The sequence below is a fragment of the Monopterus albus genome, unplaced genomic scaffold, assembly GCF_001952655.1.
Source record: "Monopterus albus unplaced genomic scaffold, M_albus_1.0 scaffold127.1, whole genome shotgun sequence".
Lineage (NCBI taxonomy): Eukaryota > Metazoa > Chordata > Actinopteri > Synbranchiformes > Synbranchidae > Monopterus > Monopterus albus.
The window spans coordinates 2749941-2762384 of record NW_018128007.1 but is presented as its reverse complement, the minus strand read 5'-3'; the positions used below and the strand labels follow the sequence as shown (position 1 = coordinate 2762384).

At 43.5% G+C, this 12444-nt stretch overlaps 1 protein-coding gene across 4 annotated transcripts in view; it reads left to right on the top strand.

Annotated features, from left to right (window-relative positions):
* Positions 1 to 12438, top strand: part of creb5b (cAMP responsive element binding protein 5b) — a 42973-nt gene extending 30535 nt beyond the window's left edge. For 2 of the 4 annotated variants that reach the window (XM_020612825.1, XM_020612824.1), the window contains exons 8-11: positions 7903 to 8214; positions 9489 to 9716; positions 10210 to 10318; positions 11257 to 12438. In XM_020612825.1, coding sequence (XP_020468481.1) covers positions 7903 to 8214; positions 9489 to 9716; positions 10210 to 10318; positions 11257 to 11411 — 804 coding nt within the window. In that variant the 3' untranslated portion in view covers positions 11412 to 12438. The remainder of the gene's footprint in view (positions 1 to 7902; positions 8215 to 9488; positions 9717 to 10209; positions 10319 to 11256) is intronic. The other 2 variants (XR_002275919.1, XR_002275920.1) reach the window with 2 other exon arrangements.
* Positions 12439 to 12444: the final 6 nt, after the last annotated feature.

Sequence of the window (12444 nt, the reverse complement as noted above, 5' to 3'; positions counted from 1 at the left end):
TGTCTCCAGTTTATTAGGACACCTACAGTAGCTAAGTCTAGTGCAGTCTAATGCAACAGTCCTAGAAATAAATCCTCTCTTCATGAGGGCGGTAATGTTCAGTTTCTCCTTTAGAGAGGTGTTTATTCATCTGTATGATCATTGTGGGTGACATAATTAGAACTCATTAAACAGAGTGGTGTTTATGTTATTTAACCTCTGCTCATTGATATAAATGAGGTGGACAAAATAGTACAAACAGATATCAGTACAACACAGTGCAGTTCTACTGCACCACAAATTGGTGAATTCAGAATGAGAATATAGCTGAATCAACACCTCTCAGTATCCACAAAAAGTGAACATTATAACCTTCACAAAGGGAGGATTTATTCCCAGACAGTTGTATTAGATTGCATTAGTTTTAGCTTGGTGTACCCAACTGATAACTGAATGAATTTACTAAGCCTAATCAAGATAAGTGATGCAATATAGTTTATGAGCTTTATTTGATTGTCTATGTTTTTTAGTAGCTACTTACTACATGTTGACCGAATTAAACATCTATAGACCATTTATCTTAAGTTACTACTTCAATCCGATGTGGGATTTAAGTGACAGACCTATGCATATGAAGTGTACATTTTCACACACATTTTCAAAATACAACCTCTCCCTTAATTTATGACCTTTTTGATTGAAATGAGGAGACTACAATCATGGACAAAAATATTGGCACCCCTTCATTTCTGTAATGCACCACTTCTCCCAGAAAATTTTGCAATCACAGATTCTTTGATATTCTCATCTGTGATGGACTGGCGACTGGTGTACCCTGCCTCTCGCCCACAGCTGGCTGGGATTGGCTCCAGCCCCTCGTGACCCCGTTTGGGACTAAGCGGTATAGAAAATGGATGGATGGTATTCTCATGTTTATTTCTTTTGTTTGCATTGGAACAACACAAAAAAAGAGAAAAAGCCAAATCTGATACATTTCACACAGAACTCCAAAAAATGGACTGGACAGAATTATTGACACCTTTTCTAAATCATCAAAAATAGTTGTTTTTCCAGCCTGTGATGCCCCTTTAATTCTCCAAGTCCATCTCCAGAGATCTGGCTGTTCCTGTGTCCACTGTGCACAACATTGTCAAGACGTTTACAGCCCATGGTGCTGTAGCTAGTCTCCCTGGACGTGGACAAAAAGAAAAATAGATTACAATGAAGGATTGTTTGAATAGTGGATAAGGAACCTTGATCACCTTCCAAACAGATTCAAGATGACCTGCAGCCACAGGGTGTAACAGTGTCAGCTCACACTATCCATCGCCATCTGAAAGATAAGGGACACTATGGTAGGAGACCCAGACGGCCCCACTGCTGACACAGAAACATAAAAAAGCCAGACTGGAGTTTGCCAAAACTTACCCAAGGAAGCCACAGTCCTTCTGGGAGAATGTCCTGTGGATAGATGAGACTAAAATAGAGCTTTTTGGTCGAGCACATCATTCTACTGTTGTTAGAAAATGAAATGAGGCCTTTAAAGAAAAGAACATGGTCCCTACAGTCAAACACGATGGAGGTTCACTGATGTTTTGGGGTTGGTTTGCTGCTTCAGGCTCTGGATGTCTTGACTATGTGCCTGGGATTATGAAATCTGAAGACTACCAATTAATTCTGGGGCCCAATGTAGGGCCCAGTGTCAGACAGGTGGGTCTCCATCAGAGGTCATGGGTCGTACAACAGGACAATGACCCAAAGTAAACTTCAAAACACACCAGAAATAGATTCAGACAATGAGTTAAGAGAGTTGTGAAGCGGCCAGCAATGAGTCCAGGTCTAAATCCCATAGACCACCTGTGGAGAGATCTCAGAACAGCAGCTGGGAGAAGGAACCCTTCAAATCTGAGAGACCTGGAGCAGTTGGTCCAAAACTCCAGTAGAGAGGAGTAAGAAACTCACTGATGGTTACAGGAAGCAAATGATTTCAGTTATTTTGACCAAAGGGTGTGCTACCAAATATTAAGTTGAGGGTGTCAATAATTCTGTCCAGTCCGTTTGTGGAGTTCTGTGTGGAATGGATCAGATTAGGCTTTTTTTTGTTCCAATGAAAACAAAAGCAATAGACATGAGAATACCAAAGAATTTGGGATTGCAACAGTTTTCTGGAAGAAGTGGTGTGTTATCTGACAGAAATGTAGAGGTGCCAATATTTTTGGCCGTGACTGTATAAAGCATACTTAAGATGCTGGAGTGTTAGAGGTAACCAGGTTTTCAGTTGTTGACAAAAAGCAAGCAGCTTTTACAGATAAGAGTTCAAAGCTGATATTGTAAAGCTCATATACAGTAAGGAGTTTTAAGGACTGTGTGTGCAGATGGAGTTATGGACAAGGGTGGCAGGTGTGGCGCAGAGTGACACATCTGTTTGCCTTTGGATGACTGCATGTTGTTTTAGCTGTGCTGATGGGGGGTGTACAGTATGTGAAAGCCATTTGGTCATGGTTCAGGGCCCACAAATGGAATGGGGCTCTGGCAGAGCCAAGCTTGGATAAACCAGCTGCCATCACTGCACGGGCCAGACTGGACTGGTCTAGCCACCATGAGCCTCCCTTGAGCCTGTGCCATGAATGGGATATTCGCTAGACTCCAAAATAACACCTCAAACATGTGGGGCGTGGTCGGATAAAGTCAGTGGGCTTAGAGTTGGGTCACTACTGATCAGTTAGGACACTGCCTCATGTCTCAAGCCAGTTCACGCCCACAGGTTGGATCCCTCTCTGCTTTCTCTTTGGAGGGAGAGTAAATTACCTCTGTCATTTTACATATTGCAACACAAGAGCAACTTTGTGCCTGTGCGAGTCTTAACAACACAAACTTTAATAGAAATAGCCTGAATATGTTGATGCAAGAAATGTGAATATTTACTATCATATCTGTAAAAATTCCTAACAAACAGGAACACTTGTTAGCCTACAATTTACATGTAACCAATAAATGGCAAGGAAGCTAGGAGTCCTGTTTCAGCCAAAATAAACAAGCATCTGAGGTCTTTTACTTTAAGCATCTTTGAAATTATGTTTGAATCCAGTTGTCACATTTACTATGATGATGCATAATTAACCTGTCATTTTTGATGCCTCAATTTAAGACATATGTTAGTGTGTATAATTGTTTTCATGCGCTGTCTATCTCTCTCACTCAGAGGAATTCTCTGTACTCAACATTGTGGCAGTGGGTGCAGTGATAACCATGCAGGCAGCACTAGAGCAGGGCTTTACAAGAGAGGGAACAGTGGGGATATACAGACTGGAGTCAGAGGCTCATCCATTAACTTGACAGGGTGGAGAAGCTGCCAAGAGTATGAGCGCATGCTTTGGAGCATTCTCTTCGGTGGGCGTGAGTCTCGCTGCACCCATACTGCCTCGGTTCCTCTGAGCACCACCGGAGTGTCTGGCTCTGGCAGAACAGCCACCTTATGTCCATTTCCCCCCATCAGTGTCTGGAACTACAGGGAGGCTCTGTTTGGTCCGGCTGTGATCAGCTTGGCCCAAAACCCGAGAGAGGACAGAGGGGGCGACATTACAACCCAGCGCTCCCATCAGACTGTCTGCCTCACTGTTCCCTGAGGAAATCAGTTTAACAGTCCCCAGCTCTTGGCAAGCAGAGGGGGGGTGGAGGAACAGGGAAGAGGTGTGTGTGTGTGTGTGTGCGAGAGAGAGAGAGAGAGAGGGAGAAGGGGGAGATGTTACTGCCTCTCTGGGCGACAGGGAAATCTAATAAAATTGAACTAATGGGGGTGTGGAGTTTTAGGGGACAGAGTGGGTTTTGCAGGGAGGCAGGCACTGGTGGGTAGTGGTGGTGGTGATGGAGACGAGGAGGAGGGAATTAGATCCTCTGAGTGCTTGGCAAAGCAACAGAGCCAAACTGCTGGCTTCAGCTGCAGCTGGTGAACCCATGTCAGGTTCAGAGCTTGAGTTAGGGGCCCTAGGCCTACAAAATATGCTGTCAGGAAAGTTACAGCTATGATATATTATGCAATTAGAAATACTGTGCACATACATCACATCGGTGAACATGCTGCTATGTTAAAATAGGGACAAACAAAAGGCTGACAGAGAGAAACAGATTCTTTATATTTCTCTTAAGACTCTTTAATGTAAAGCGGGAGAGCTCCATTTCACACTGTGATCTTTTTGCACTTAAACTATGACTCCATAGACTGGTTAAATCTTTTGAAGCTACTGTAAGGCGCCAGAGGGTCACAGGTCCCCTGATAGTCCACTGTTCTACTTTTAAGGAGAATAAAAGTGCTCACCCTGACCTCACTGAGTTTGATTTACCCATTCTGAGGCAGGCATGGTCTCTTCTCCTTGTACCTGCTTCATGCTCTTGCTTTCTCCTCCCAGAGTTAATAGATATGAAGTCATCTGGTGAGGAGAAACTCGAGTGTGTTCTTAGGATGTGCCCAGAGCACTCACAGGGACATCACTCAGAGCACCCTGTGTCAGAGAGGAGGCAGCCATTAATAAATATCATTAATGGGTGATCACCTGGTATCCCTGAAACCACATAAATGAGAAAGGCCTAAAAAAAGGAGTGGGAGAAGAGAGGTCAGGGGGCAAAGGTCTGAGAGGAAATAGCTTCAGGGCAAACGATAGCTGAATCATGGCTGGTGTTTTAACAATGGAAAAATCAATATGCTTACTACTTTCAGTACACTGTCAGAATGCATGAAATGTGGTGTCAAATGCATGTGATTGCAGATATATAGGCTGCTAATTTATTACATTTATCCTGGATGAAGCTGACCATGTCTTTATGGTGTCACAGACTTCTCACCTCTTTGTTGTGACACTGCTGTGTTTTTCCAGTTTTCAACAGCACGGCCAGCAGTGGTAGGACGGAGTTTGTGCCACCACAGGCTGATACTTGCACTGATTTAATTACTGTTTTCCGCAGCATCTATGTTGCTGCAGGAGAAATGTATATGTATGCGTGTGTTATTAGAGTAAAATGCACGTGGTGGTTAAGTGCTTGTGCTTATCACAGTCTGGGGGAAATACAACCATGTATTAAAGAGTCATTAGGGAGCTGATGAAGGTGTTTGAGAATCACAGCCTGTTCATCATCACTCTGCTAACGTCCCTTAGTTGCATCATTGTGGTTCTGGATACAAAACTTAAGTTTTGGCCGAGCACAGTTTAATGGAGCTGTGTGTCAATTCCAGATGGAGCAGTAGCACTTGCGCACATAGCTTTAGGAATAAGCTTGTATCCTGGTAAGGGTTTTCTCTTTTGGCACAATATGGCTTTTCTTCTTTCTTAAAACTTCCATTTGTATGTGTTACTATAGTACCTGCCTCTTATTTAAGTAGTCTATTAGAAGTTTCTTTATCTCTAGGATCTGCTTGTTAAGGTTTTGCTGTCTTGGTTCCACAATGTAAATATCTACCGTACATGTGCTGCATCGGATTTTGTTAACTGTGTTGGTTATGTCAGTCCTCTAATATGCATGGTCCTTTTCTTTTGTGTTTTTTTTTCTGTCCTGTTTATCGCCACTAAGGTTTGTGCAGTGGCCCCTTAGCTCTTTGACCTGCCTCTGTACTTTGACACTCTCGGGTCTCTTCGGATGCAGGCTAATTCAATTAATAAACCGATAGTACTGCTCTGCCAGCTGGACAGCTCTCAGAGACACTGATAAATGAGCACTTGCTGTCTTGGGCTGTGGGGAGGAGACACTAGAAGCCATCTAATCTCCCCTCACCCCTGCTTTCTCTCTCTTTCACTGCCTCCCTTCTCCTCCCTCTCTGTCCTTCTCCCTTGGCGCCTGGCTGGCAGAAATTCAGGCAGCTCTAGTGGCCCCAGATGAGCCTCTTACCCCCAGACAGACAACTGAACTAAGTCCACAAAAACTGTTCATTCAGGTGATTGCCTTCTCTGTGAATGAGTGGCTGGAGCTTGCCAATCCCTAATTGGCTTTCTCTTTCATGAGAAGGCAGGGCCTCACCTCTCTGGTGCTGACTGACAAGCTGAAGGCAAAGTGTCAGACTCAGAATTCATCCTGTGGTATATAGAAGATGTCCTTGTCAACACTGGTGATGGTGATTGGTATCTGTAAGCTCATTTAAATCGATACTCTGTTTTAGTTGCATGTCAGCTAGATATTTGTTTCAGAATTTTTATACCATGTCCAGGTAGATATCCAGCACAGAGATTTATAGCATAACATAGCATAGCATATTCTGAGACCTCTCTCTGCTGCTTGTTACCCTTAGTAAGTCTCAGTCTGACTGTGATTTTGTGGACAGCTGCAGGCCTGAGGCCACCCGCTGTCTGTTAGTGTGGTATTTTGTGGTATTTTAACTGTGGTATTTTAACCCCTGTCTTACTGGTCACAAAGGGGAAAGGCTGTTGCTCTTGAGAGTTGTGCTGTTGAGGCTGTATTGAATGAGTTTGAGCAGATGGTGATAATCATTAGGAGAGCAAATTTAAAATAATATTCATCATGGGCGACAACAGAAAAAATATGTAGCTGCAGAAATGTAGCGCTGTTTCACTATGTCAAGCATCCCTTGGTATGACAAGCAGAAACTATGCTCAGCCAAAACAGGCTTGGCAGGGTCATAATTTCACTGTACTGGTGATGGGCCATTGTTAAGTCAAGACAGCTAGACTTCTAGTAAATCTTTATCCAAATACATATGCTCTTTTTTTAATGGTCACACTTCTAAAATTATTATTTGACTGTGTCTCCTCCATCCTGGTAAAAAGCTTTCCACTCAAGGACAGTGTGAGAGAGGAGTGGAGAGCTGATGTTGTGTTCTGGTCCTGTCGTACCATTGTGATCCAGACCAGCTGGACGCCATTCCCTATGGGAATCATGAATGTGAATGTTGTTAAAAGATATGGAGCCCTGGACACAGAATGGACTTACTGAGAGCAGCTGGGAGAAGGGGGAAGGGAACTCAGCGAGGAAAGAGAGCACTGGGAAAGAGAATAGAAAACTTTGTGGAATTCATAACACTGACCTTGAAATGAATGCCTTTGTTTTCAGTTTTGCTTTTTGTTGAAAGTGACTAGAATTATAAACAGGATCTAAGGTTATATTTTAGTATTTTCTTTCTTAAGCATGTATTCACATCAGCAATGCACTTTTGGTAAAAAAAAACAAACAAACTATGTTGATCAAAGTTTAACAGTTTCAACACTCTCTTATTCTGTTATTTTAAAAGTGGTCAAAATGTAAATAAGTCATAAAACTGCAGACTTTTATTTAGTCTAAGTTTGTGTACAGCAGATGAAGCCTGAAGACATACTTTGGCACTTGTATGTTTGGGTTATGATTTTTTTTTCTGGTTTTGCTGTTGTCTTTATGTGATGCCCAGAAAAACAGACTCTTGAGGAGAGGTGCATTCAGTAAACACAAGGAACACAAGCGCACCTTCAGCGAGCCGCTGTCTGGTCTCGCTCCCAGACTACATGTGCTCAGTCTGGACAAAGTAGACCACACAGTTAAAGCAAAAAAAAAAAAAATCCTCCTGCTGGGTCAACAGTGAGAGAGCAGTCTGAGGCTCACACCTTACCATCGAGCAGACATAAACACACACACACACATATATGCATACTCAACAGAGGGAGAAGCTATTAGGAATATGAAGAGGAGGGACTGGTGGGATGGCAATTATGGAAGGTAAAGAGGGACAATGACAGGACTGAAGGAGAGGCAGAGGACAGTGTAAGTGGCTTTGATTTGCTCTCCAGACGTATGGATTTATGGAGCCATTCATCATCTCATAGTCGGCTCATAAACCTGCTCTATAACTGTTGATAATCGGCACTGACAGACGAGAACATGCACAAACTTGAAATTTCTCTGAGAATATTATATTAAACATCATATTTGGTGTCTGTTTTGTCTCCTCAGAGACTGAAGGCCGCACTTTCACACCACCCGGGTGCCATTGCCAATGGGAACATGAACTCCATGGGTCACATGATGGAGATGATGTCATCTCGGCAGGAGCAAACCGCCCACCATCACATGCACTCCCACCCGCACCAGCACCTGCAAGCCCCTCCTCACGCGTACCAGCACCATGGCCATCACCATCACAGCCAGGGTGGGCACCACCACCCGCAGGGACACAACCCCCATCACAACTCCCACAATCCCCACCTCCATCCCGGGCATCCACACCAGACCTCGCCTCACCCTCCAATGCACTCTGCTTCACAGGTAAGCAAAGCACATTCCTGGGGGAGCAGAGGCTTTTAGGGAGCCCAAAGGCCACAAGTTCAATAACGCATTAACTACACTGCACATTAAAACCTCTAATATAGCTAGAAGACATTGCGTATGTACCATGGCTAAAGTAAGGTTGTGCTTTAGTAGCCCTTTGAGCATTTTAAAAGTCAGCTATTAGTATAGAAGTATAGCTGTAATGATGTTTCAAATTCACAGTAAGTCAGTGGACAAACAGTTTTTCCCCTGGTGCAGCCATAATGTCAAGTAGTTTCCTGGCAACCATCTCAAAGGTAATTTTTTTCTATGAGGTTGGTCAGCTACAGGTCAGTGTCGGATGCCTGCTATGAAGGAAAAGGGTCATGATGAGGTTATAAAGTGGCTATTATAAAAGATGCTCAGGACTGTCTTTGGGAAACTATGCTCCACACCCTCCTGTGCTGCTGAGCTGCCATTATGTAACCACAACATGCTCCTTGTGCAAAAGATGTTTTATAAATGCTGGTCCTCTTGGTGAACAAATAGCCTTGGCTAATTGTCTTAGAGAATCTTAGTTGTAAATATATGTGGTTGAATTTCAATTGAAAGTTTGAAGGTAGTGCTCACAGCATTAAAAACGAGATGATGTGAGACACTTTGCCCTTGCATTGTCTAATGCTCTCTGCAATGCCAAGCATTTTGGATGAAGGACAGTTCGGCATCAAGAAATGCAATTCACTGTATGTTCCAAATGCACCATTAAAGCATTAAAACAACACTCTCTGTATGCACAACGGTCGTTAAAGCGACTTGTATTTTCCATGGTTCTCATAAAAATGGTAATGAACTGAAGACTGAAAACGATTGACCTTGCCAAGAATATGTCAAGATTTGTCAGCGCATGTACGGCTTTAGAGACAGGCCTTTTGACTGTGTCTGGCAGGGTTAGTCTCAGTGGAAGTGGGCGTTGGAAAACTGCCTCCTCACACCTCTTTAACAGGGTGGGCAGGCTGGTGAATCAGCCCAGTCATTCACTCAGTCACTCCCGACACCCACGGCCCGGCTCACAAGGCGCGTGGCACAACCAGATGTTGTTTTTGGGGAATTTAGAGGTAAGGTATAGGTTGATTGTTTAGAAGCAAGAGGCTCTGAGAACAGCAGAGCGGCGACAGCACACAGGTGACTGGCTGTCTTTCAGGTGTGTCAGAATTGTTATGTCTGATTGAATGATAGCAGATAGACTCATCAAGGAACTCAGTGATGCTGATACTTTTTCCCCCATGTTTCAGATGTCACCCGCAACTCAGCAGATGCAGCCCACGCAGACGCTGCAGTCCCCGCCCCCAAACGGCGGTCGGCGCAGGCGAGTAGTAGACGAGGATCCGGATGAACGCCGGCGGAAGTTTCTGGAGCGGAACAGAGCAGCAGCAACAAGATGCAGACAGAAGAGAAAAGTGTGGGTGATGTCGTTAGAGAAGAAAGCTGAAGAGCTCACTCAGACCAACATGCAGCTTCAGGTACACACTAATAACGCTCTGAGTCTGTGAATCAGTGCACAGTACCCAGTGCCACTCCAAACAGTCAGCATGTATTTGTGTCTCTGTTCCTCATTAAGATCTTCAAGATATTTTGCACCAGAGAAAATGGCAATAAGTTTGAGTATGAATACGATTTCATTACTGGCAAGACCAGTTGGATGTTGTCAGTGTTACATTTCCATTAAACTGGAGGACTCACAAGAAACAGCTTTAAAACAAATGGTAAAAATAAAAGCAGAAGAGTTTGAGATATATCTGTCAATAAAGCTCCAAAACCACAATCCTATAATTCCCATAATGCAACTGAATGTTCCTAATTTGTAACTTTGTAATAACCCTGATGAACATATAAATATAAGGCAGCTATAAAGGGACAGTCATCAAGTTTTCAGCGATAATAGTAATCAGAGATAATAGCTTGTTTTAATAGTGGGCTCCACGATTATAGTTTTGTATTTTTCCTGCATTTCAGAATGAAGTGACCATGCTAAAGAATGAGGTGACCCAACTCAAGCAGCTTCTCCTCACACACAAGGACTGTCCCATCACCACTATGCAGAAAGAGTCCCAAGGTTACCTCAGTGAGTAGCTCCGACCATAAACACAGACATACACACACTTGGGAATTTGACCACAAACACATCTTCATCTGTGATGAAGCACCTCTGTGGAAATTCTCTATAACCGTCTTGCCAGAGGAACGGTATAAATTCTACACAGCGAACTGTGACGGACACACAGTGACTGCCAAGTTGGTATCCAGCTCCCATGCTCGCTACGAGACTCTTCCTTTGACATATGGGTGTCGTACACTCTGGTAGCTGGCTGGGGCTGGGAGTTGGTAGTCTGCATCCCATATAAGACCTATTTTTCCATCTGACAGCACCTCAGCACATAGATGTTGGAAAGACTTTCCAGGCTGCTCACTGGCAGTAAGACTCTCACTGATGCCTCAGGATGTCACCGATTGTTGGACTGTGCCCAGGCTCAGCATGACGTCAGAGCCCCACCCTTTGATACAGATACGAGTGACATTTTCATGTAATTAGGACTAGTCACCTTCCTGTGTGGTTTTAGCACAGGAAAATAAGGCTCACGTCCCCCTTGGCTGAATGGTTCTTTTATGCAGGAGAGAGCCAACTCCCAGACTGAGCTGGGAGAGACTTTCATCGATGAGTCTAACTTTTGTACATATGTCACATTCACTGTGTCCAGAATTCATCAGGCATGTTTATGGAGTTTAGTGATTCACTTTTCCATTTTTGTGTTATCCATTCATGACCTAACTTGGGATGACAAATGAGAAGCTAGATGTGAATTTATAATGTAATTTGTTTGAAATTCATCTCTTTCTGTGAATAAAACCTTCTGTGTACAATTACAAGATTTGGTCTGTGTTTATTTTGTTATTTTTACTATCATGTTATATTTTGGAGTCCTGTGAACAGTTTGAAGGCATTTGCACTTGTGCAAACACATATGTTGTCCAACCTCAGTGATGTTTCTTGTGTGTCTTCAGGTCCAGAGAGCAGTCCTGCGGGCAGTCCAGCGCCAGCGTGCTCCCAGCAGCAGGTCATTCAGCACAACACCATCACCACCTCCACCACGACTGTAGGGGGTAACAGTGTGCACGGGCAAGCCAACCACCACACAGACATTAACTCCATTCACTAGGAACAAGAGAGACTATAACACCTGGCTGTAACCCTGAACACCCTGCCTTCACCCATGCTTTCTGAGGGTCGCCAGCTGCACATGCTGCCCCCCCCCTCTCCTACCATCAAGAAAAACCTCAAAGGCCTGTGAGGCTGTTCTTTATACAGTAGCTACAGTATGTATTTTTATAGACCAATCCTATTAATGCATAAATGTTATATGGTTTGTTGCCTCTTCTTTAATCTGCTTTTTGTGCTTTTAGCAGAAAGGGAGTTTTGCTAACTACATGCAGCATTCAAGTGATTTTTCTTTCTGTGGTGTGATGGTACAAAATGGACCACGGTGGTCATGGAACCAGAGAAAGGAGACATAACCCTCAGACTGTCATCACTATAAGCAGACCTTACATCTCTGTATGCCTAATGGACTGATGATCAATCATATTGTTGTCTACATGTCACATGTGGACAGTATGTTGAGTGTATGGGCATCATACAGAGTCTTCTGAATAAGTGAGTGTGACATTGCTGCCTTTAAGGTGTTTTCTGAAACCAAGTCAAAATGTCGCCATGATGTCTCGAAGACAGGGATATGCAAGACGATGTCATGAATTTTTTTTTTTTTTTTTATCCTTTCCTAGAAATGTCTATGACTGTTAACAAATTTCCCTGTCAGTGGTGTTCTCAAAGAGTGTTATAAAACACGGCACGACAGTGAAAGTACTGTCTGATCAAATGGAAGCAATACATCTCAGTATTGATCATCTTCTCTACTGGATGTCCACATTTATGATCAGCATGGCCAAGCCACTCTGGTCCCAAGGATGTGCGATGCTGTTACAGCTACATAAGTGTACACTGTGATACCAGTGAGGCAGCTCAGGAGTTGAAACAAATTTCTCCGTTCTCCTGGACCAACTGAAGCTTTAATTATTGAGGCCTCTCTTTGTGTGTGTTTGTGCTTCTGGATCCACATTTTGGATTCCAGTTCCAAATGACTCTAACATTTGATTACATGCATATGTCTGCAGAATGTTGAGTGTGCATGTGAA